The sequence below is a fragment of the Pempheris klunzingeri genome, chromosome 7, assembly GCF_042242105.1.
Source record: "Pempheris klunzingeri isolate RE-2024b chromosome 7, fPemKlu1.hap1, whole genome shotgun sequence".
Classification (NCBI taxonomy): Eukaryota; Metazoa; Chordata; class Actinopteri; order Acropomatiformes; family Pempheridae; genus Pempheris; species Pempheris klunzingeri.
In genome coordinates this window covers 10834057-10859062 of record NC_092018.1, presented here as the reverse complement: position 1 = coordinate 10859062, position 25006 = coordinate 10834057, and the positions used below count along the sequence as shown (strand labels likewise).

Genomic DNA, 25006 nt, shown 5'->3' with positions numbered 1-25006 from the left:
AATCAGCGAGGAGAGGGGAGGAAGCAGGAGAGCAGAGGCGGCTGGCGAAGCCGCAGTACGGCAACACATCAGGGACAAACCTTACGGGGGCTGGCAAATATAGTAGTGGCACTTTGTTCGACCACACGAAATTATTGTATATAAAATGACTAGTAAAACATGATACTCTGTCGTGTGGTGGCATTTCTAAGCGCCATCTTTTAACAAGTTTATCACCGTTTGCGTTTTTGTTGCGCAGGATTAGCCGTTGGGAGAGTACGTGGTGACGTCACTGAACGTGACAGGAAATGTTCTGTGGCTAACAGTCAGCTGATAGAGCAACAACATCTCCTAGAACTCCGACGGTCAAAGGTTTGGCTTTTTAGCTCATCGTGCCTGCGATCTTTACAGTTTTATTCATTTATTCGACGATGAAAATGTCTTTTGGCACAGCACCATCTTGTCAAGGCTTAAGGGTGTAGTTAGTTGGTTAGCTGGCAATCCACCTAAATTATCTGAGCTAGCGGTTGACTAGCTAGCCAACACCCATTAGTTTGCTTTAATACTTGAACCATAGTTATTGTTGCAATAATGTAAAACTCTCTCCGTTAATGTAACCCAGTAGTTATTTTAGAAGCTTATTGGTGTGGAACATTTGTCTCCCATCGCTCAAAACGCGTTTCAATTTATGGAAATTGTGACTAGCTGAAGCGCACAACCTAGGGACACATCTATTAATTATTTACATATGTACATATGTATGTATGTAAATAATTAATAGTGTGTATTAATGTATTTTTTATACATATGTATATGTATAAAAAATGCAAGCTAATAGGGCCCACCAAAAATATGATCAATGATTAAACTTAATTCTTTTTCATTTATACTCATTCGAAGAAAAGCTCTTCACATTACAAGGCTGTATTTTATATGTAATGTAAGATCAGTAAATGTATCCAGTTAAATGCAGATAACTAAATTATCCAACTAGTATTTTTATTTTCCTCCAACAAAATTTTGTTCCCATTTCAAACCTTGTCAAAATCTCCACTGCTTGCAAAGCTTATTCTTGGCCTTAGAAATAGAGGCTTGATGAAGATTGTGAGAATCGGTTGAAAGCACTGGGAAAGAAAGGCTAGTAGATTATTTTGTTAAAACATTATGTGTCTGCTCCACAGATGGCCTACCCTAAATCCTACAACCCATTTGCAGATGATGACGATGAGGAAGATTTTAGGCCTAAAAGTAAGGGGTTCGATGATGAACTCAGTGATAGTGGGATGAGTGAAGCAGAGAGGAGGCAGAGGTACCTTCAGCAGGAAGTAATGCGTACAGCTCAGTCTGCTGTAGACAGCAGTAACCGTTCCCTCGGTCTCATCTATGAATCAGAGAAGATGGGTGTGGAAACTGCAGAGGTATGTTAAACTACTGCTACAACTTTGCCCTGGCACAAAGAGGATCTGCTTGTCTCTGAGAGGATGAAGGTAAACAAAAAAATTCATTCTGTTCTTTCTCTCTGTCCCTCTCTCTCAATCTTTGTTCGTGTAGGAGCTGGTGCGACAGGGTGAGGTCCTCAAGAGGACAGACAAGATGTTGGACAACATGGATCAGGACCTGAAGACCAGCCAGAAGCATATTAACAGTATCAAGAGTGTTTGGGGCGGCCTGGTCAATTATTTCAAGGCCAAGCCAGAGACAAATCCACCACCTGAGCAGCCAAAGGCATACCAGGCCAGCGACAGGTGAGATTCAGCAGAGATTTATGTATATATTATACCAATGGAAGGACAGGAAAAAAAAACATTATCTGCAAATGAATTTTCTAAATTCCCTCCTCTAACTAAATAGAATACTGCTTTAGATTAAATATTATGAATGCACCAACAGTCCTAAACTATAATTACGGGCACATTAAATATCACCATACAAATGCTTAAAATAACGATTAGATAAAAACATTAGGTTCAAGCAATATTCCCTATACAATACAATTCTGTCAGCATATTGATAAAACAAACAACATGGTCAGTTTCTAACATTTTCAGACTCTCTTATCTGGGCTTATAAACACTGAACTCAGTTAAATTTAAGATAAAGTATTCCTGATACCAACTGCTCAAATATACTTTTTCCTTTGCTCTCTAACTCAGTACAATGTGTCAACAACAGAAAGGCCTTAGGTTCAGATGCAGTAATACTTCACCCACCTATGTTTAGAGAAAATGGGCAGCACCTGCCACCCCAAATTTTATGTATCAGACATTGTGGCAGACACAGTTCTCAGAGCACCAGCTCATGTCCCCTGGTAGATGTTTCATAGTCTCTATTCCTTTAGTATTTCCGTGATATTGGTATGTGTCTTTGTGGTGTCAGGGTCATCTCATACTTAGAGTGTAAGACAAAGTCTGACGAAGAGTGAGTTACAACCAGACAGACTGTAGTCGATGGTACGTTACCTCAACACCTTACAGGTCTTCACGTCACATACAGATCACTTCTATGTATTTAAGATTTCTAGTGCCAAGTTGGAGATAATTTTTTACACCAGAGCCATTATAACGATAACTCTGCATTAGTGCCTAAGTAATGCAGCCATAAAATTTGTGCTTTTACCATTTCCAGCTTCTCGTCATTGGCCGTCCTTCATTAAACGTTTGAACAATTTTTATCTGATATTCTCAGATTACAGAGTGCCATTTCCAGCAGCAGAGAACATGAAGATAAGTACCAAGCCAGCCATCCAAACCTAAGAAAGTTGGATACAGGAGGTAGGATTTTGCACTTCAACCTCTGCATGTCGTAACCATACCACAAATAGACTGCTACAATTTCTCATTTCAATGTCGCAGGATTTGGAGCTGCTGCATCACCAGATGACAGCTCATCTAGACAGAATGGATATACTGCGAACAGATACCTGCGGGACACTCATCAGGCCCTCGACAATAATTTAGGTAAAAATCATTCCTGTTTTAATTCTCTTGTATTTCTACTTGATTATAATGTGCAGTTTTATACAATGCAGTTACAAAAAAGGCTCAAGGAGATTATATCAGAGCTTTTTCAAAAAAGTTAAATTATTATTCAAAAATAATAACCCACAGTTTAAGTAATGTCAGATGTCCTTTGTGAATGACCTAGATGAGATGTGCAATGGCCTGAGCAGACTGAAGAACCTTGGACTTGGTCTCCAATCTGAGATTGAAGACCAGGACAGCTCCATTGATTCTCTGCTGAATAAAGCTGACAAGATGGACCTCAAAATCCAGAACACAAACCAGCAGATTAAGAAACTTAAATAAAACAACAATTGGACTCACCTCACAGAGACAAAAGAGGACAACCTCTCATCCTCTCACTTGGCTCTCTATCCTGGCCTCTGTTGAATGAAGTGTGTGTTCTTTGATTTTGTTTTCTTTCTTTATGGACTGGAACATGTAACTCTGGCAGATAAGCAAGTGAACACATTTTATCCAAATTATCAGTATACAGAGAGATAATTCTGGTTGTAGATTTGTCCATAAATCCAAGTTTGCGTAGAAAGTTGTCCTGTCTGTAAGGCGTTACTCCACTGCTACTTCACTAATTTGTTTATTTGTCTGCTTTGAGGGGAGGAGTATTCCATGTGTGCATTACATGTCTGTCCAGGTAAAATCTGTTCACTTTCTCCATCAAGCTCCACTGCACTTTTCTCTGAATGTAGTCTGTTGACTTTGCATTGGTTTTGGGTGATTAGAGTAGTTTCTCGATCACCATCTACAATTGGTTACTAGTTTGCTCCTCATTCAGGCAAAACAGATGTATGGTTTGACGAATGAGGAAGAGCATTTTTAATTATTTAATTCAGTGAATAGACAAGAATACAACATATTGTCTAAACTGGAATGCTTTGTGTGTATGATTTATATGTCAGTGGTAGCTCTAATTCCTGGACCTGCCTCACTATGTACAAAAACACTTTGGATATTCAGCTAAAGCCCCTTTTGCCTTGCAGATAATTTGTATGTACGGCTTTTGGTTCGGTGCCATTATTCAAACTCATTACGATCATTCTCACTGTGAGATGCTTCACTTTGTTTGATTGATAACAAAATTTTTGTTTTAATTATGTTCATGCCCATCAGTGCTTTTTCCAGCTTTATAAAAATTGTTTATATTGATAAATATTGTATTGAACACTGCAAAATGTGATTGAGTGAATTATTGTACAGCATAAATAATGTGAACAAGGTAGCTGTGAATATAAAAACTTAAAGCTTTTTAATGATTTTTTGGACATATGTCATGTATTCTAATCAGAACCACATACCCAGTAAAAACATTAATAAGGGGAGTGTCAGGTGTTTCCGTTCAAATGGACCATGAAGCCGAAAGCACCACAAGGTGACGCCAGATTCCTAGGATGGAATCTGCATGATCTCCTGCAGAAAGATACTACTGTTTATCATTAGATCATATATGTTAGCATGGTACCTTTTTTATGCATTGTGATATAGCAACAAGGTGATATTTTTAGATACAAGTAGAATAAATGTCTTTCAACAATCCAAACAGACTTATTACAGTTGAAAATAACCTTCATGCACAGTATACCAAAGCTCTCAAAGTAAATTTAGGATCAAAACAGACCAAGATTACTAAGTAAATTTAGCAAAGAAGCTCATATTATACTGCAATTACGATAAACCAGAAGCCTTGAAATATTCTGTCCCCTTGATCCTTAAAAACAACACTGCTGATAAGATCGTCATAGGATGTGTGTGTGTGTGTGTTTACTATACAGGCTCTGTTGTGTACCAGCTGTGTTGCTGTGTGTAGCTCAGGTCCTCATGTCGAGGCGTCCATTCATTATCATTCCTCTGTGTTGGACCAGCTGCTCCTACAGAGGCCCTCATTAGGATGACTTGTTAATTACAGTACACACTTCCCAAAAACACATCTATACACAACACTGGGGTGATACAGAGGGGAAAATGGGGGTACCAACTACCCAGGGCCCCAAGCTAAGAGAGGCCCCTTCGTGTCTGAACTAGAAGAGATTTTTTGCAAGTTCTCAAGCATATACTTGTAAATATTCTATATTTCTTTTATTTGATTCAGTGCTGCAGGACCACCAACAAATTTGAATGGGACACTACAAGTTAGGACGTGATCTGATTACTGCTGTGAGTAGAGTGTCCAGAAAACATATTGCACACATGTACTGGGTTGTGTTTGAGTTGTGGATGTGTAGACTTCCTCTCCTATTGCACATGTAGTCTAGAAAGGGTAAACAAGGCAGATGGAAACACAAGTAGAGTAGCAGGTAATGGCAGCATCATTTACACTTTAGGAAAAGCAGGAGGGAGTCAAGAATGTTCCAGGAGACAAAACAATGCTGTCACAGATTTTCACCTTGCTTGAGCAGTTGCTGTTATTATTGGAGGGAATATTTTTGTACTTGCAGGATAGAAAAGTGTGAAGTTTGTTAAATGACGGCTCTTCTCTTTGGTGACTCAAATGCAATCATGTAAAACAATGTGATAATATGAGATGCACAAACTGGGGCTACAGATAGATATACAGCTGAAGGGACCTCAGGTGGAGGTGGCACTGCACATGAACCGACACCACCAATAAACGGAAGTCACCCCTGGCTTCTTTCCCTTCACGCCATCCGTGGGGGCCGAGAGGGCTTTGAACAGCTGTCTTGTCAAAAGCAAACAGTGGCCGTGCTGTGACAAAGGCCGTTGGTGCTGGAATGCCCCCCTTTTCAGCGAACGTAATCCCAGAACACACTGCTGTCGGAGCCCATCAGGCACTGGGCCAGAGATGGGCCTTCCTGCCCTTTGGAAAGCGGGTTAGCAGCAGAGGCAGGGCAGCCAGGGGGGTAAAGCCTGCTTCAGAGGGGATGGACTGACAGGCTGACAGCACTCTATTGCCACTGTTGTAGTAAGAGAAAATAAAGAGTTGTGCTGACGGAGGGGAGTTTGGTAGGGAGCTGGTGTGAGGGAGGAGGGAGGGAGGAGAGCAGAGAAAGAAGGCAGGGCAGCTGGAGAGATTAATGGAGCAGGTGAAGTTCAAGTTTCTCTGAGATCACATCAAAGTAACCAGGAGTATCAATCTTTCTGAGTGGACTAATGCGGGAAGTGTTGATTTGTTACATCTTGGGTTGTCTCGTTTTTCACAGAGCCCTCTCAGACATGCTTGTGATCTGTGCCATGATTGCTGTAACATTTAGCAAACAGACAAAAATACTCTTCATTTATAAAGAGAATACATTTCCTTTAAGATTTTGCAACTTAAAGCCTAAATAAGTGATAAGTCTCACTGCCTTCCTGTTTACACCCCTGCTTGTGATGAAGTTCCATACTGTACAGTGAATAATGTGAATAATAATAACTGTATTATTCTTTGTCCAGAGTTGCTGTGAAAAACCAAAAAAATGCAAGTGACAGATGTTTTTCAGATGATGTAAATTGTCCAGTATATCAGGCCTCATGTTTAGCCTTTCCACACATCATCTTTGGCAGTTACATCACAAACACAAACCCCAAATTTTAGGAGAATGTAGCACGAAAACATGATTATACACATTCGTTGACATTTTGCTTTTTGTCATCTCGTTTACACCACAGGGACAAAAAATGCCAGGAATGCAACAAAACTATGTTGATGGATACATTTAGTCACATATGCTTAACGGCACGCTTCTTTTAACTGCGAAGTGTTGCATTTAAACACCAGTCAAGCTGAGGGATATACTTAGCAGCGTTGTGCTCGTAGTAGTAATTGCAGAGGGAAGAGGTTAAAAATGCTAATGGTGGTCTGTGTAAGAAAAACTGTTCCAAGTGTTGCTTAATCTGGAAGCTAAAATGCAATGAAATACTCAGATTACATAATTATGACAAGAGGGGCAAAGAAGACAGTATAGTTGTTTATTTTCACTAATGGACAGTGTACAGAGTATGCTGTGCTGCACTAATAAAATCATCACTTGTTTTATAATAAATAAACACACAAACACAGACACAGACATGGGAGAGAAAGAGAAAGTCACAGGTTTCCAGAGAGAACAGTTCTTTACTGAGACTCCACTTTTCCTCCTCTTAAACCAGCAGTACAAGAGATGTGGGAGGGCATATTGATGTAGTTGACTGACTCTTGTTTTTAAGTCGAGAAGGTAACGCTGTGATTAATCTGCAGCTGTTGTTTTTTTTCAAGAAAACAGAAAGTCCATAAAGGCAACAAGGGCAGAGAAGAACAACAACTGCAGATGATGGAGCTGTGGGGGGGTTCTGTTAATTAATGAAATAGGAGTAACATAGCTGCATGTGATGGTTATATTGGATGATTCTTTGCTGATAAGACTCCCCTGTGAAGGTGATAGGTCATGTCTAAGTAAGGCAGAGAGTGTAAGAAAACAAAAGTATGAAGCAATTCTTTACAGTCTTGGACACAGAGGATAGAGAGAACCACAGGGAAATTCTCTTAAATGGCTCTTTTTCCTCTCCAACAACATTAGGTCAAAACAAGAGGGACTGATTTCAGCTATGAGTCATTTTAAACTACTAAAAACATCAGTGACTGACCATCAGAAGAGGCAGACATGAAAGAAGAAGCTTGATGGGAGACAACGACACAAATCTCAGCACCTGAGAATCAATACCTGATATTCAGTTTGACTTGCTGGTATAGATGTTTTTGTTGAAAGGAAATAATAACAGGAACAAAACTGCAAAACACAGATATATTGACTTGATGACTCTAGTAATGGATACAATTTGGATGAACCAGTTTTCAGCATCTCCAACCAGCAGGATTAGATTTAGGACCCTTTGGATTGGCGCTTAAACTGGGTGCAGCAACGGCTGATTGGTGTTTGAACTGTTGAATACAAATACGTGTAGCTATATAGACACATATACATAACACATAAACAATCAAAAGTAGAAAATGTATAAAGCAAAATAATATATTTATATATTTATACATTATGCATTAACAAATGCATTTGCATTGATGGAGGTAGATAGCAAAGATTCAGAGGTAAAAAGGCATATAGATGTTGCTGTGCTTTGGAGGAAAATAAGTACATAATGTGGCTGTAAAATTTGAAGTTAAATGCAAGAATTTCTGTGTGCTTAGTAATAGTGTATACAGTACAGAGCATGAGGTGAAAAGGAAAAAGTGGCAGGATGCTGCTGATCTCCTTGAGTTACCCATCCAGTAATTTGGATTGGAGGGGTCTGGCTTGGCTGGCAAGGTGTTGAGGGAAGTCTTGTCCCTGCATATGGATATCTGGGGTTTGCATATTGGCTCACACAAAGAGCAAAGAGTAGGGAGGACACCGGCAGCCCTCAGAAGACGACTCTCGCACCCAGGAACCATGACAGCCCGGGACTGAAGCTGCTGCCCAGAAAGTTCTGGGAAGAAAAGGACCGTGTCAGGCGCGAAACATGAAGCATTTTACATTTGTGTTATCAAAATACATGTACTGTGGAATTTGTGTGATCATAGCATATTTCAAATTATTCCGATGGCATAAATTTGGATTTGTAGAAATAACAGTCTAGGTGAAAACTGATGCAGAGGATGTTGAATTCTACACTTTATTTGCAATATTTTACATTAATACCCAGAAGGGGTTAAAAAGCCACTTCAGGTTGTCGAAATTATTCACTCCAGAATACTTGATCCCATTGATATCAATTAATTTAGCTGCGTCCATAAAATATACAGTATAGTGTCTTGTTCATGGGCTTTACACTTAGTAGTTGAGGTGAAAATGAATTGGTCATTCTCTGTTGCTTTCTAGTTATACCGGTCTGCAGATGGCAAAGGCTAAGATACATTAAAAGCCACATATGCCCAATTCCCTTAACTCAAAGCTGTAAGGTGCGTGATGGATGAACATATCTTTGGTTTTCTGTTAGTCATTTGGTTTACCTGGTGCTCTCTAGGCCATCGCCTCCACAGCGGTCTGACTTCGACATGGCGTCACTCTGACACTCAGCACAGACCAGCCTCTCTCTCACCAGCTGAGCGCTCCACAGTTTGAGTTTACACGCTGCGCTGGCCTGTTTCAGCCGCAGATACACACAGTAACTGCAAGCACAGAGTAAAGATAGGGAGAGAAAGGAGGGGTCAGAAATAATGTTTCACTTACATTAGATTCTTAAATCTGGCAACAATAAATGGGCTCAAAAACCTATAGACGTAGTCCTGTGAGAGCTAAACAGGAGCATCAACAACAAAGAACGCAAATGGAAAACGTCCAGTAGAAAATACAGACACACCCTTGCAGTGGATCAGGAGTGAAAACCAATCCAACGTGGCCTGATTGATGAAAGCAAAGTTATAACAAGACAAAAGACAAATCAAATGTCCTGATAAGAGATTTACTCCAAGGTGATCCAGCAGTGTCATAGTCACCTGCAGTATCCTAATATCAACACAGCTCACTCTGTGCACTGGAAACAATAATAAAGTCTTGTTTTTCTGCTTGTTGTGTTCTCTGGCAGGCACATGAACTTCTGCACTATTTATTTTGTCTCTGATTCAGTCAACTGTGACACAACACCATCCCCACTGGGGTGGTTTGTCAAAGATAACATGAAGCTACATGAAGCTTTTTTTTTCTCACAATGAGTCTTGAAGACTTTGTCCACAACATTGGAGCTCATGCAATATTATTATTCAGGTCTGACTTTGCTACCGAAAGGTTTTGCTACCAAGCAAACAAGCAAACATGAATAAAATGGAGTGAATGAGCAAGATAGAGGGAGTAGAGAAAAGTAAAAATTAAAGTATAATCACTTGTGTTTGATGGATTCAATCAACAATTTCTATTAACGCATATCTTTGGAATTATTTTAAAATGCAGCTGAAATGACACGAATAATTGCTGAAGGGGGATTTCCTTACTTTTCCCCTCCCTTAATTAGGCTTGAGCTTGTTCATGCTGCACAGCCTGACCTCAAATGCTGTAAATCCGTGTTCACACCATTAAAAATGCTGTCCTGTAAAAACACACAGTACCTTCACACCTATTAGCGCAGATTTGTTATGTTTCTACAATAAAGTAAGAACTGCATAAAAGCCACCTGGCAATTTCCAACCTCCATATTAATCATTCAAGTAATGTCGCAGATATAACTAAAGATCCAAATACAACTAGCCTTCATCATTTCATGTTATTTTAACCCCTCATTTCCAATTTCCATGCAAACACCAGGGACCCATCAGAGCACCAGATGTGTGAAATCCCTCTAACTCTGTGTCCTTCATGCTAAATGGCTCACATTTGGTATGATTTATGTTCCTTTAATCCCCTGATGCTTTGTATTTCAGTCAAAACAAAGGTATCAGATGTCCATTTTAATCAGTGTGAAAGGCTGTGGGCTGTCGTGATTTTATTCCCTGGTCTCTGATTTGTCCTGCCCAGAGAACATCTGCAATCAGCTCAGATCAAAGATGACATCTTTGCAGGGAGGGTTTACCTTTTACATGGATTATGGTTGCCTTATCAGTAAAGGTCAGCTCATGATGCAAATATTTAATGACAGTGTTCATGTTACACAGTCAAAGCAATTTCAAGGCTCTGCATGCTATGGCAACCTTGGCCTTGGTCTTTGCTTGTTAATCTTTTGGAGCACAATGTTCTTAAAGTGACCTTTGGAGTTAAAACTGAGGGGAAAAATCCAACTATATCAAAGAAAATGCAAATTTGGAGCTCGACGCTGGAACAAAAGAGGTTTGTGCCTGAATGAGGAAGCTAACATCTGAAAGTTTTCTTACAATTAAATGATTGCTGGCAAAACACATAATTCTAGTCATGAGTAAGAGTTGTGCTTTTAAAGATCAAACATGCTTTTGAAGTACTGAGCCAGTAAATTTCATGCAAAATGCATCGATAGCATTTTCAAAGTTTAACTCCTCAGCAGCTAAAAAATCTCAGTCTCTGTAAAAGACATACGATTATTCTGCGCTTCACACATTTCAGCTGTAATTGCCCCCCTGTCTGCACCAATTGCACATGAAAGCCGGCAATACAAAAGTGGGCTGGCTGGGTCAGTAGTGAGTAGTCCTGTGTCTTTGTTTGCAGTCTTATAATCGCGGCCTTACCTGGCCTTCTCCTCCTTCATCAGCATGTGTGGTCGCCTCCAAGGGTCCTTGAAGTTCCTCTTGAAAGAATCAGGCAGGATCTTTGCCACCTCTACAGGTCAGGTGTGGGGATGAAAAAGTGGAAATGAGAAGGGCAACAATCATGTCAGGTAAGCTCTTGTTTCCACTGTAAAGCATTTTTTTAATTGCTGAAAAGTCAGAGGAGGTATAAACACATCCCCCATGACTCAGAAAGACTCAGTGTATCAAAGTCATGTGAGAGGCAGTGGTATTAAGATTTCCTTGAAAATCTACAACTGTAGTGTAAAAGTGTTTATCTGTGTTCTGGTGTTTTATTACTGGAAAAGTGATCCAACAGCTAAGTGCATAACTGAGAAGCTTGAAATAGTGCAGCTGGAGATAAGGCTTCAGAACAGATGTGCAAATATGTTAATTAGAGTAAAAATCTTTACAAGACATACCCCAGAGAATACTGAAACACCATATGTAATATGTAACAGAGTTCAGAGCAGCAGTGCACAAATGCATACATGTAGGGGCGTGTAGAAACAGTTATGTTCTCACCTTTCGCAGTGCTGCATATGGCGTTGTTCCCAAAGCATCCTCGACGCTGTTTGAGGTCAGGACAGGGCGTGCCTCCATTTCTAGGGGGAACAGACACTTGGCGACTCCTTTCTGTGCTGCCAACTCCACATGGAGATGTGCACGATGACCAGGGACCCCATGATCCAACCACACAGTCAATGGCTGCTAGGGAAGCACGGAGACAGAGTGATCAGCTGAGGGTTTTGGATAAACATACATCCAAAGATGGGGAAAAGTTGTGAGATATGGATGAGAAAAAAAAATAAGATCATGCTTTAGGTTTTCTCATATTTAGGGAAAGTGAGATGAGTGTCAGTTCAGGAAGTTTTAAAGGCAACAAATGCACTAATGCTGACAAATGATTTGATCTTTACCCCAGAGGTAGTTCTTTCCCCTAATCTTTGCTGTCAGGCCTAACTGCATGGTTGAAAGTCTGTGCTGCAACACACACGTGGATATTGAATTGCATAATATTGCCACGAGCATTTGCTTGGGTAGGTGCACTGCAAACGAGTGACTGGGTCATTACCATCTACTAATGTCAGATCAGCCAAACCCCAGACTCAGGAAGTCTGCAACCTAGGTCATATGTGTGGAGCCATTTAAATAAGGGGCTAATTTTGCTTCCCGTTCTCTTTGGTTTCCCTCTACCCCACACACACATACACTGTCACACACACAAATGCACAACACCATATAAACACTGCAGCAACAGCAGCAGTAATCAGGCTTCCCCTTCAGTGGGCTGATTTAGCCAATTACATCAGGCTAAGAGGAAGCTGTATTAGTTAGATGGCTGCTCTGATCAAAGCCAAGAGTCTCCAGCAGTAATCAAGCCCTGTCCAACACAGAGATTTAATAGCAGCAGACATTTAACAGCCTTGTTTTGGGGAGGAAGTGCCTACTCCATAAACACATAAACAAATGTGTGGAAAGGCGCTCATACTCTCACACACAAATTACACCAGAATATTTAATTCAAAAAGTCTGGAGTTGGTGTGGAGCTTCTTTGTAGGCAATAAAAGTTGAATACAATGAGAGCAGGTGCACACAGCTTGAAGCTATTAGATGTTCTTGGTGAAATTATAGGGAGGGAGAGGATAAATATACCATAACTGCATCTAATCCTCCCTCGCCATCTAATCTTCCTAACTCTGTCTTTATAATACACACTCACCCCACAGTACAATACTGCAAGTGAGTAAGTGTGTGTGTGTGTGTGTGTGTGAACAGGAGAAAGAGAGAGAGAGAGCTTTCAAGGTGCCGCCTGTTCAGTTCATTCCCATGGTCCTGTTGGGGTTTTGGAGGGGGGCGGCTGTCTCAGTGACACAGCCGATCCACAAAGCCACTGTGGAATCTCTGCATTCCTGCACATTAGTGCTGCCCACCTGACACTCGCCTTTCCCAGATCATCACACACACACACACACACCACACATACACACACATCCAAAACAACTTCTGTTGGATTAAACCCACCCACTTGGGCTTGTTCCACCTTCAGTCATCACCCTAAAACACACAGACATACACATTACTCTGTTTAGACTTGTAGAGTGACATGAACTTTCTTGGGAGTGTACCGAGGGGCGTGATCGAATTAGACACAGCAACCATATCAACTTCCTACTCTTGCCTCCTCCACCTCTTCTTATCCTTACTCCTGTCTCCTCGCCTTTCCTTCCCTCCTTTACATCCTCTGACGTTCACGGGGCAGTTTTTGTGTTGCTGTTTTTCTTTCTCACAGTGGGAAAAACACGATCAAGCAGGGCATTTGAGGTCTTACTGCAGAGGGTGTGCAGTAAAACCGATAGGGTCAGGGAGTTCCCGCACCCGAAGGGGACACAGGGCTATTACCCCTCTGATCGACACCGACATACACACGAACAGGACTGAGGCCCTGTCTGGGAGTCTCAGCCTGTTAGCCCCAAGCCACCAGAGGTCAGATGGCGATTACCAAACTGTGGTGGTCCCCCACTCCGCCTCTGGTACCACCAGTGCGACAGTCCCACCACCCACATGATAACCCTGCTGACAGACACAGCCTGACCCACAGAGCTTACAGCCACTGTTGTCAGCCCCATTGTTGATGACAAAGTCCCCACTTGGGAAGCATGCCACCACCTCTGACCTCTGCCCCCAATACAGGAAACAAATGGCACTCGTTGTCAGCATGTCTATCAGCTGATATTTTTACAGAGTGTTTTCAAGCACTTAAAAATTTCCCCTCAAAGACAACCTCTATAATTAAACGTAGACGGTGTTTTATCTGCAACTGACCTTGGATCTCTATTCTCTAATCTTTTGGAGCACAAGGCTAATGTCATAGTGACCTCAGAAACACCAGCTACAGATCCGAGATAAACACACACCATTCTGCCATAATTTAGTTAAGTTAAGTTTTTGTTATTTCACATCATCTATATTTCTTTTTTTCCTCTGTGCTCTTTTCACCAGTTTTGAGTGAGCAGGGCTGAGTCGGAAAAATGTGAAGTCACATATTTTTATGCCGGATTTAGGAATTAGCAACATCAAACTGAATGAATTAAAATCTGAATCAATCAAAATCAAACAGTTGGTGGTTCTTGTGGTCACTGTCAACTAAATCTGATCAAAGCACTGCATACCAAGTTTTCAGAGGCTTTAAAACATGATACTTTTTAAGGAAATAGAGGGGAGCAACAGGTGTTTGTGTGGACAGTCTGTCGCAGCATCGTTAGTTTTCCTGGCAGTTGAGCTTCAGACAAGCACCACTAACTGAACCAAGCCACTGACCAACGTGTATCCAACATCAGCACTTTTAGTTCCCGACTTGTCAGCCAATCTCCAGTCACACTTGCCACAGTAGATAATAGTGCACTATCTCGCTTTTCAGATTGCCATTCGTGTGCTTTCTCTTTCTCTCTCCCTGAATCCTGCTTCCTTTTTAGGGTTTCATAACAAAAGAGTTATCAGCTCTGCCCGCCCAATTTGCTTTATCTTCTTCTCCCTTTATCACTTTGCCCCACACTCACGCTTGTTCTTTCTCCCCCATCTGTCTCCTTTTTTTGGTCCTCATTTTCACTCTCCCACCCACTCCGTCCAACCCCCATCTCCTCTCTGATGGGACCCAGATGTCCAGCTGCTCTGGAGGACCATTGCACCCCAAAACATCCTCAGCCAACCTCCCACCCATGAAAAGAGCTGGGCCTTGGTCCCATCAGACAAGTCTTACTGGCCTAATGTTCAGCAACACAAGGGAGAGCCATAAGCTTGTTAATATGTGTGAAGGACATGGGACTGAGCCCTAATAACAGGTTAGCACATAAATGTTTCCTCTAGACAACTTGAAAAGAGGAGCCAAACAAACCAACTAATTAAAAGGATTCATTCCAAACACAGCTGAGGCAGAGAAGAAGCATCGCATGGCCTCTCAACACTTTATGGTATAATGATAATAACTAAAGACATGGAGCACGTAAGAAATATATTTAATTCTCAACAGTCCACTTCCTAACTACAACAAAACATCAACAAAAAATGAGAAGCGGGACAAAACAGTTGTGCTTGTCAGGGGAGGGTTTACCTGCTTGCCTTCAAAGTGAACTTTACATCATAACTACCAGAGTTATGGCAACATCTGAGGAATGTAAGCAACAACAAAAGTGGGTACTCTGGTGTGGAAGCTTGAGTTCATACCAGCTCAGGTTCAAGATAAAAACAACTTGAGGAACAAAGCGATATATATATCAAATCTAAATGCTAATGCTAACATCTCATTATAACAACATACTGATGCCAATCAGGTGTATTTACTATGTAAATATGTATGTATCAGCATGTTAATATTTGCTAATCCGAACAGGAAATACAGCTCAGGTTGGCCTGATGATGGCAGCAGAGCAAAAGTGATTGCAATTCATCCTGAGAGAGACATAATTGTTACTATCAAATTTGATGTTAATCTATCCAAAAACTGTTCTCTCAAATTTCTCACATTTTTCAACCTGGCACCAGAGGAACAGCTGTTGGATCACCAAAGTCAGTAGTGTTCATTCTCTGAGGACCACAAAAAACTATTCATAGCAATCTCTCTTTTCAGCCATGCCGCTAGCATGGGTAAAACTGTGTATATGGACAAAGCAGTTGTTCTTGAAGGGTTGTTTAAAATATTCTCTCATCAGTGAATTAAAGAAGCATTACTTTCCAGAAACAATGGTGCCATGTTAACTCTTTATGACCCTGCTGTGGGTCATCAACAGTTTTCCTTACAACCAACATACTATTAAAGAAATGTCCCTGTGGAAACTTTTGACACACTTCAAGATCAAAATGGAATAACTTTAATGATTTCTGGTCATAAAGACACCAGATGAGGGTCATCAAATTTGCGTCCAAGAGCATTTATCATTGTACGTGCAGTATGTGAACCCCAGGAGAAATTAGACGGTAAGCTGCTTGTCCCAAAAAATACAACAGCTGGCCTGTTTCAGCCCAGCTGCATACTCAAAGAGGTTAAAGAAAGAACATGTGGAAAGCACGAAGAAAAGGAGGGAGTGAACGTAGGTGGAAAGAAGCAAACATCATGGTATGACAGTGTATGCAGGAAAGGAAGAGAAGCAGAAGTGCCTGCATGGACGACACAGATGAATGATGAGCAAACCACTGGTGTATCTAAGGCAGAGGCTTCAATATGTCTTCCTGCTGAAGTGAGAACTACCAGACACCACAGCAGGAGAGGAGAGGAGCTGCCACTTCCATCCCCCCTGTGGGCCAGTTTCATCTCTGGAGCCCACGAAGAGGAATGAGCAATTAAAGACTTACTGTAAGGTTGACATGGAAATGGTATGATGCACCGCAGGTACTCCTACAACAGGAGGCAACTCCCCACTTGGATTTCTGGCACTGTACATACAGTATCATTCATTTTCTGATGTTCTGTTAACAACCTTTAGCTTAGCAGGATGACGAAAGAGAAAGTTTATCCAACCAGAAATGTCTCATCTGCCTCATTGAAAAGGCAACAGTTGAGACTGTATTGAATTCCAATGTACTGAAACCAGCTCACAAATATGTATCTTCTCTGCATCTTTCATGATGCATTTCTCCCTGAATGTTTTAAAATAAGGTCTCTTTCCAGGCGAAGACTAACAAAGATGGATGCTTATTGGTTGATAATCTTTCTGTAGCTGAACTAGAAATAAAACCTGAGAGATTTAAATCTCTACTTCAGTAAATTCATTTGAAAGAATGCGAAAAATTCACAAACACAGAATCCTTGTGAGCTTAGGTATTAGTCTGGAAAACATCCACCGAGAATCAAGACCTACAGTTAGAACTCGCTACATATCGCCCCCTAAACTGCAGGAACCCCCAACAGACAACTCTATCCAAGATCCTCATCCAGGATCTGATTTTGATGGGTGAACCTGATGAAACCTCAAGAACATTCCAGTAATTGGCACATTCTGCCAGTCTGATGCCAAAAGACTTTATACTTTCCAAACCACAGTGATACTCCCTTTGAATCAATGTAAAACTATTTTTGTTTCTGGGTTGGTGCTGGTGGAGCCAAAGTGATGTAAGTGGTTCTTGGCTCTAGACCAGCCAAGTGTTGATGCTGCTCTGAGATGTGAAGAACTAGTTCCAGATTAGGTACCGGCTCGTAACAAGCTCTTGAACTGCCTTGTTGGAAAAGAGGAATCAAAATGGGCCCATAAATGCATGGCACCTCACTTTAAGATGTTTTACTGTGTTGTAGGAAGGGAAGATTCCTCAAAACATTTCACCACTGACTTTAATTGTTTTTAGTTAGATATTAAGTGCACAGGAATATCCTCAACAATGAACACACATTCCTGAGAAATACTTCATTTAAAAGACATCTCTGGGGATACCCACATCATACTCTAAGGTGATTTAGGAGTTTGTGTCCAAGTGGTGCAAACAGCCTGCCAGTCTGTCCTCCTGGAGTTGCCCACTCAAAGCTCTTTGCTTGGCTACAGGTGACACAGCTAAATTACAGACTGTGACAGACAGAACACAGACAGACTCCTTGATGCGTTACAGAGCTGCAGGATGGGGATCAGATAAACTCTGAGTGTAATGTGTTTGGGAAAACATCAGGGCACTGTGATGGAATTGAGCCAAGCCACAAGCTGCATGTAGTGTTTATACTGTAAAGATGCTCAGGTTGCAGATGGAGGAAGTCACGGTTCTTTTCTCAGCATCACTCAGAGCTCACTGATCCACGCAGCCTTTATAGGTCATGGCCAAGCTGACATTATTTTCATGTTCAGATTCAAACATGTAGACCAAAAACACACGATCCTATAAGTATTTTTTAGAATTTACTATGATAATAAATCTCTCCACTTTGGATATGTTTGGTAGGCTTATCACATAAATATTCAGCAGACATGTCTTGATTTCCAGATATTCTGTACAGTGAAACATTGTCCAACCTGTAACACCTGCCTTGCACCACTGCGTGATTCTATTCCCAGAGGGACGTCTGCCTGTTTTACGGTGTCACATCAGGATTGACCTGTCAGAGCGACACATGAGGTCCACGGCTCTAAAGATCCTCAGCTGACACGTGACTGAACCAATGCACATGGCAGCCGTTAGCTGACCTCTGAGGGACCAGCTGCTGTTTAACAGTACAGTGATGACTCAACACTGACCTGAGGTGCTTCCCTGTGCTTATTCTGTTAAGTTTCAGCTTGGCAGGCACATGGGATGGATCAAGTGATGCCTGGACTCCATTCAGCTGGCTGCTGGATGATAAATGCTGTCTCTACAGTGCATGCCTCTTTGACTGATCGGTGGATAAAAAACACAAATAGAAATTTGAGACTGCAATATTTCTTCCTATGTGTAGTAAGTTTTAGATGCTGGTAGCCAAGCCTGTTGTTAGCTACATTACAGAGTCGATTCATAGCTACTGAAAGAGCCACACCTACAATATATCTATTTTAACCTAATTAAAACAGCTTGCCAGTTGAATTCAAAAGCACAAACACAACTCTGTGTGAAATATTCTTACCTATTTGACATGACACTGTTAGATCAACACAGTATTTTAAATTTTTGTGCAGATTTCACAGCACTTAAAGTGCTATGCTGGTGTTTTGGACTGTTTACTGGTATAGAAATCACTTAAATTTACATTACAGACAAATATTTCTTAACATAATGCAGTTGAAACTGTAAGTTGATTAGAAGAGTCTGCAGTCAGTAACCCCACTCTACACAAAATAGAAGCTGAAATGACGCTTACTGAAATGGATCACTTGGCTCAAGCAAATTTAAAGTTTCTACAGATGAAGTTCAAGTAGTTAATTTTATAACCCCGAATCACAAATTTGGATCAAAGAGCTTTAAAATCTGTGCAATAGACAAAATGATTTTTTCTGAAATTCTAAATTTATTTAATTGAAATTAAGGGATCCTCAATTTGTAAAAATACATAATAACATAAATTAACTGAAGCTATATGCCTTCCAAAAGGATAGTTGTGACGTAAAGCATACAAGTATTGAAGTAAGTTGAATTTTTAAAATACCTGCAGTTGTATGGCTAATTTCAGTTGAACAGTCATAACAGGTGGTCCTTGGTTAACTTTGCAGTAAACAGTGCAATCTGATAAAGTGTATTGCAGCTTCCATCACGGCACTTTTGTACACACTTATAAGTAATTAACTCAAGTCTGGATGACGCAGCCCTGTTCACATCACAGCACACATACAACACTCAAACAAAGGTTCACTATGTATACACTAAATGTGCCTAAATAGAGGGATCTCTGCAGCATTTTAAGTGCTCTCTGATCTTGTTGACTGACCCTGCAGGTGCTTGTTAGTGTGCACTTAAGACGAGGGTCACATTCTGAGTGTATCTATACACAGATAATCACTCCTCGTGAACTTGGGAGATTTCAACATGCTGTAAGTGTTGCCTCAGTTGCAGGTCAGAGTGTGGTTCCTGTCTGCCACATCTCAGACATGGCTCTACTGTAATCCTGACCATCTTTGGCAGTCTGTTCCCATGGTGTCCATTCCCTCATTTGTCCATATATAGCAGCAGCCAGGATGAGGATGGGAGAGGTGAGCCACACTTACATTTTAAGGATACCATGAATTCAATCTTGTGATTAAAGTGTAGTTTATTCTTTCCTTGCTGAGGAGAAAACTGCCATGTTAACATGCTTGGGTCAAATTTCTTTGTAATTAGTGAGTTATTGAATACAAATTACATGACAATACTTGTAATTGGTAATGTAATTCGCTGAATTACAAAAAAACTAGTACTTCAGAATTGAAATAACCCTTACAAAAACAGCACTGGCATAAACTACAGGTGTGCTGCATGCAGTTCATAACATGTGGGATGCTGTTTCTTTTGGATTAGTAATTTTGCTGAATATTTTGAATTAGTAATTTTTAAATTCTCATGTTGTAAAGATGCTTTCAAACTGTAATCAAGCAATCCTTGGCAATCCTTGACACCATAACTATAATATAACTTTTCAAATGTAAACTGGACTCACTCCTCTTTCAAACCACGTCATGGCCAGGTTGTGGAATTTGTATGTTTGATGGTCAAGGGTCAACCCCACAAACTTAAAAACCACCTACAAACAACCTGCTGCTGAAACATACAGCATGAAAACAGCAGATCCGCACAAATGGTCACCTCTGTCTGGTCACTGAAAACAAACAGCCATAATGGGCGCACTAGAGACAGCTATGTGTAGTATGTCTCACTGTCTCCATGTCACCTCAATGCCAGCCATCTCCTGCTCAAACTGGACAACAAAGAACAACAGCCATCACTGGACAGGACACAGTTGGAATCCACGCAAATCTAAACAGCGTAGGTGTTATTTTCCCCAAGTTTTCAAGTCTAAAGGCATCATCAATTTCTACATGATAGTGAATTTCAGAACAAGCAACTCACCAGATATTTGGCACACACGCTGATAGTCCTCGCAGCAGTCTCCGGTTTTCTGACAGTAGGTATCACAGTAGCACACAGTCTTTCTCTTGGTGTATTCAAAACATTCGTTGTTCCGGCCGGTGCAGCAGTTTGGGTTCTCCCTCTCCCTGCAGCCCGCTTCAACCTGTGGAACAATTTCTCCACAGAAAAACGCTAAATATCCACAAAGGACAAACCCAAGACGCACTGAGCTCCATCCATGCGCTCCCATGACGGAAACTTTTCTTGGTCCACTTCACACTGACGCACACTCCACTGGTGTGTGCTCTGACTATGGATGGCGTTTTAAAGCTGGATGTGATAAAGGTTACTCTGGTGGTATTTTCTGCAGAGAATCCACATCCGAGGTAACTTCGGCACTGACACCAACACGAGCAACTGATGCGTAAAAGTGCAGCCTGTGTGCGCACCGGCTCTCCTCTATCCGTTTGTTGGACACCGCCCCTTAGAGCTACTGTTGGTTATTAGAAAAGACTTACAGTACCAGCCTCCTCTCTCTCTCTCTCTCTCTCTTTCTCTCTCTCTCTCTCTCTCTCTCTCTTGCTCTCTCCCTTGGCTGCGCAATTTGTAACTTCACAAATGAGAACATAATGTCTTGTTATTCTCTCAGAGGGTGTTGAACCACATCAGCCGCTGAGATGCGTGTAAGATGAAAATCATTTTGGGGAAACACTCCCAAACCACACAAAATAAGCCCTAATGGGTTTTTTTTTTTTATATAGAGACTGCTCCAAAGCTGGAACCCAAAACATTTTAAGCAATCCAAAACATTTGCTGCTCTCAAGTGAAAAGACGTCTGTGGAAAACGCTTTAAACCGTCCAGATCAGTTTATCTTCCAATCAGAAAATCAAATTCAGCACCACGGACAGCGGCTTAGCGTCTTTATCTCCAAATCAGTAAATAAAAGTGAAATTTGCAGGAAAATAAAGTGTCTGCCAATAGCTACTGAGAATGAAGAGGTCGTTTTTTCGAGCAGCAGCCACAAAGTGATCTTCCATCATCCCGCAGAACTAAGAGCACCCACCCTTTTTGAGAGAAAGACTGGAGAACAATGACATTACTTACCCTTCACTGGGTCTGAGTGAATGGAGGCTCTAAAGGAGACACTGTAAAAGCGCATCAGGATGAGAAAGACACGAGAAAATCAGCATTATTGTCAGTTGGAAAGGATTCAAAACCTCCATCAGTTAAAGTAATATCAATAGGTCAGTGGAAAACATTGGATTGACACTGGATTGTATTAGCTAATAACAGCACAAAATTTCGATGTTGTGTTTGATGCATTAATCAGTAATATAGCACTGATAGTATCTATATAGTAATATAGATAGTATTCCATCCTTATATTCAAGTATAAGGATTAGCTGGTCTCATTGCTGTTCAGAGGCCTGTGGGTCATTTAAACTTAAACATATGAGTTCTCTGTAGGAAGTTGGACTTTTGCTAAGTAACTAAAAACAGCCACAAGATAATGGGATTTAATACAGAGCAGCGAGTCCTATACCTGAGGGTCCAAAAATTAAATCTAATGGGTTATAACAGAATTGAAGGTAGGAGAAAGGAGATATATGTGAAAAACTTTTTCTAGTTATACATTTGTTTTGGTTTTTACTTAAAAATTACTCTTTTTTTTAACTCGTGCCCACATGAAGACCATAATCTGTGATGTGAGGTCACAAGGAGACGCTGCTTCATGTTAAGGAACCACTGACATAGCATATCAAAGTGTTTCCTTCTATAAAATACAGTGGAGGAAAATAAAGACAATGTACTTTGAGTATTTCTAGCCTATTTGCTAGGAAAAATAAAGGTTGTGGAGCCATGAAATCACTACTGGATCATCTCAGAAATACAGCGAAACTTCACTTTTCATCTTTGAAGTTTAAACATGATTTCAAGGCCTGAGCTGTGTGGATAATTTCTGTGACAATGATGAGAGATTTTCTGGTGATTTTTGACCAACGCTCTCTCCAGCAGCAGAGAGGAGGAGGGAGTGATGATGTTAGGATGAAGGGAGGATGGGAGGTTCTTTGACCCTTCTCATAAAGCCCTATTGTACAGCTATGAAGAGAGGAGAGTCCTCTCTCATCACTGTGTGTGTGTGTGTGAGTATGTGTGTGTGTGTGTGTGTGTGTGTGCCAGAGGAGCAGGGAGGGAGGTTTGAGGCTCTGGCAATAGCTCCACCTACTGTCTGAGATCAACTTTTTGGCGTGTGCTGTATTTATGTCTTAAAGTTGTCTCTGAGGTCACAATTCATGCAGCCGGTCCAGTTTCTCTCCTGTAACTTCTGTTACTCTGGCGGTTCACTGTCGTACACCTTCACACACATCAGTGATAAAAAAGAAACTAAATACGGTACTTTTTAAAGGCACTTATGCTACTTTAGACTTCTACTCCACTACATTTTTGAAGCAAAATTTTACTTTTTTCTCAACTACATTTACTTTAAAGCTTCAATTACCAGTTACTAATACCCCTGACATGTTGTTATAGACTAACCAGCAGTATAGTTAGAATTAATCCCACCTTTACCACCTGAAACATTAAAGTGATATGTACATTAAGGCATCAGTAAATATAATCCAATAAAATAATATACATCTGACTCTGAATTAGGCGAAATCTGCACAATGAGTGTTTTTGGTACTTTAAGCAGATTTTGATGCGAATACTGTTGTTATTTTACTCAAGACAGTTTTGAGTACTTTTACTAAGAGAATATATCTCCCCTGTGGAACTACTACTTTTACCTAAGATCTGAGTCCATCCTCCACCACTAATACACACACACAAATAGTGTTTCTGTGCATCTCCTCACTTACTCATTCAGGTGAAAATATCCACAACAGACTGTCCTCCTCACTCCCATCTTCTGCAGTGGGCTGTGCATTCCTTCTCACAACAAACCGCCAGGGATTTGAAATTTGTGTGTATGTGTGTGAGCGTGTGAGAGAGCAATGGATAGTTGAATCACCCTACATGAGCATCAGCCAAAACTGGAACAATGAGTTCCCTGTCTGATTGCTCCCCTACCTGCCCCCCATGGTTTGTCCCAACATGATCTGTCGAAACCAAAAGGGCAAAACAACAGAGAAACGAGGGAGAGGACAGAAAAACAACCATTCTGCAGGCTTTCAAGTTTTCAGATGCTTGTTTTAATGAGTTTTGAAATTCCCCTACCACAAAAGACTTTACATTAAGCACAGACAAAAGGAGGAGACACACATGCAGCCTTGGGATACATTGATTTGCTATAACAATAACATTTTCTCTATTACTTTGCAGTAGGAAAATTTTTGTTTGGCCAAACAGCAAAAAAGATTAGCTTTACACATATAGATTATGACTGTTTTCATGTCACTAGTGATGTTGTTGCAAAGAGGACAAACGGTTCTTGTAATCATTATTACTAATCATCATGTTATCATACAAAGCATATGAGTGGAACACAGAAATCTCAAATTAGATAGATTAGAGATTAGATGGGGATATTTCTCAAGTATCATTTATCAACAAACGCAACATTAAAAGGCACATGAGTGAGAAGTAAAAACAAACCCTGAATGAGACATGGCACCAAAACAGAACAGTGGTGAAATAGCAGAAGAATATTTTCTTCTTTCCTCTCCAATTAATAATCACATGACTCCTCAGATTAATCTTATGAGCCATTTAAGGGGTCCCGACCCCCAGGTTGGGAACCACTGGCATAGGGAACATAAAATGGAAAATCACAGAGCTGGAATACTGCCTCAAATGTAAACAGAAGACAAGTAACCATCCAGTGGCGGGAACCTGATTAATGGCCGTGCTTCCATTGAAGGGGAAAAAGAGGTCTGAGGTTACGTCGTCTATATGACTCAGTGTCTTTGGGTCATTTAGACTCACAGTGAGATACAACAATAAAATATTTTATATTAACATTCAGACTAGATCACAGAAAAAACTTGACACAAGTGGCACAAGTTAACAGTAAATAGTCTCTCAACCATCTAGATAACAACATTCAATATTCAGCTTTCAATAAATACATTTACAAAGAAGTCACAATAGAGTCATAATATTTGCTTTTCTCTTCATTAGATCATTAGTCTGCTTTTGCATGTTCTTACTCTGAACACACTGGCATGGTATAACAGGTTTGGCATTTGGCACAGGAATAAAATATATCATAATTTACAATAAAACTAGAATGCTGGTAATGAACTAAATTTGAATCTGCACTGTATAAAAATAATTGGCATATTATAAGTGTAAAATCATTCTATTAAAGGCTTAGTCATGGAAGTTACTGCAGTTCATGTTAACTTTAAACTGCAACCAGCTGGATTTAAAACCATATTAGGCAAAGGA

At 40.6% G+C, this 25006-nt stretch overlaps 2 protein-coding genes across 3 annotated transcripts; one reads left to right on the top strand and one right to left on the bottom strand.

The window, feature by feature from the left end:
• Positions 1 to 254: 254 nt before the first annotated feature.
• snap29 (synaptosome associated protein 29) lies at positions 255 to 4454 on the top strand. The gene is made up of 6 exons (XM_070833645.1): positions 255 to 351; positions 1161 to 1397; positions 1531 to 1724; positions 2665 to 2750; positions 2832 to 2936; positions 3124 to 4454. The coding sequence occupies exons 2-6, from the start codon at positions 1161 to 1163 to the stop codon at positions 3282 to 3284; spliced, it is 783 nt and encodes a 260-aa protein (XP_070689746.1). The 5' UTR covers positions 255 to 351; the 3' UTR covers positions 3285 to 4454.
• A 2447-nt stretch (positions 4455 to 6901) lies between these two features.
• Positions 6902 to 21083, bottom strand: LOC139204027 (somatomedin-B and thrombospondin type-1 domain-containing protein). 2 transcript variants are annotated; one of them, XM_070833971.1, is made up of 5 exons: positions 20614 to 21083; positions 11653 to 11838; positions 11089 to 11179; positions 8911 to 9069; positions 6902 to 8387 (listed from the first exon to the last, which is right to left on the bottom strand). In XM_070833971.1, the coding sequence occupies exons 1-5, from the start codon at positions 20861 to 20863 to the stop codon at positions 8282 to 8284; spliced, it is 792 nt and encodes a 263-aa protein (XP_070690072.1). In that variant the 5' UTR covers positions 20864 to 21083; the 3' UTR covers positions 6902 to 8281. The 2 variants fall into 2 exon arrangements, with proteins under 2 accessions (XP_070690072.1, XP_070690073.1); XM_070833972.1 differs by having other exon boundaries at positions 11653 to 11835.
• Between the last annotated feature and the right edge of the window lie 3923 nt (positions 21084 to 25006).

Bases quoted from the DNA above. Each gene is read 5' to 3' on its own strand.
- snap29 (XM_070833645.1), top strand. From the start codon at position 1,161: ATGGCCTACCCTAAATCCTACAACCCATTTGCAGATGATGACGATGAG. The intron at 1,398-1,530 runs GTATGTTAAACT...TTGTTCGTGTAG, and splicing joins TGGGTGTGGAAACTGCAGAG to GAGCTGGTGCGACAGGGTGA. The intron at 2,751-2,831 runs GTAGGATTTTGC...TCAATGTCGCAG, and splicing joins AAGAAAGTTGGATACAGGAG to GATTTGGAGCTGCTGCATCA.
- LOC139204027 (XM_070833971.1), bottom strand. From the start codon at position 20,863: ATGGGAGCGCATGGATGGAGCTCAGTGCGTCTTGGGTTTGTCCTTTGT. The intron at 11,839-20,613 runs GTGAGTTGCTTG...GTGCTTCCCTAG, and splicing joins GCGTGTGTGCCAAATATCTG to CAGCCATTGACTGTGTGGTT. The intron at 9,070-11,088 runs GTAAGGCCGCGA...CTGTGCTTGCAG, and splicing joins ATGAAGGAGGAGAAGGCCAG to TTACTGTGTGTATCTGCGGC.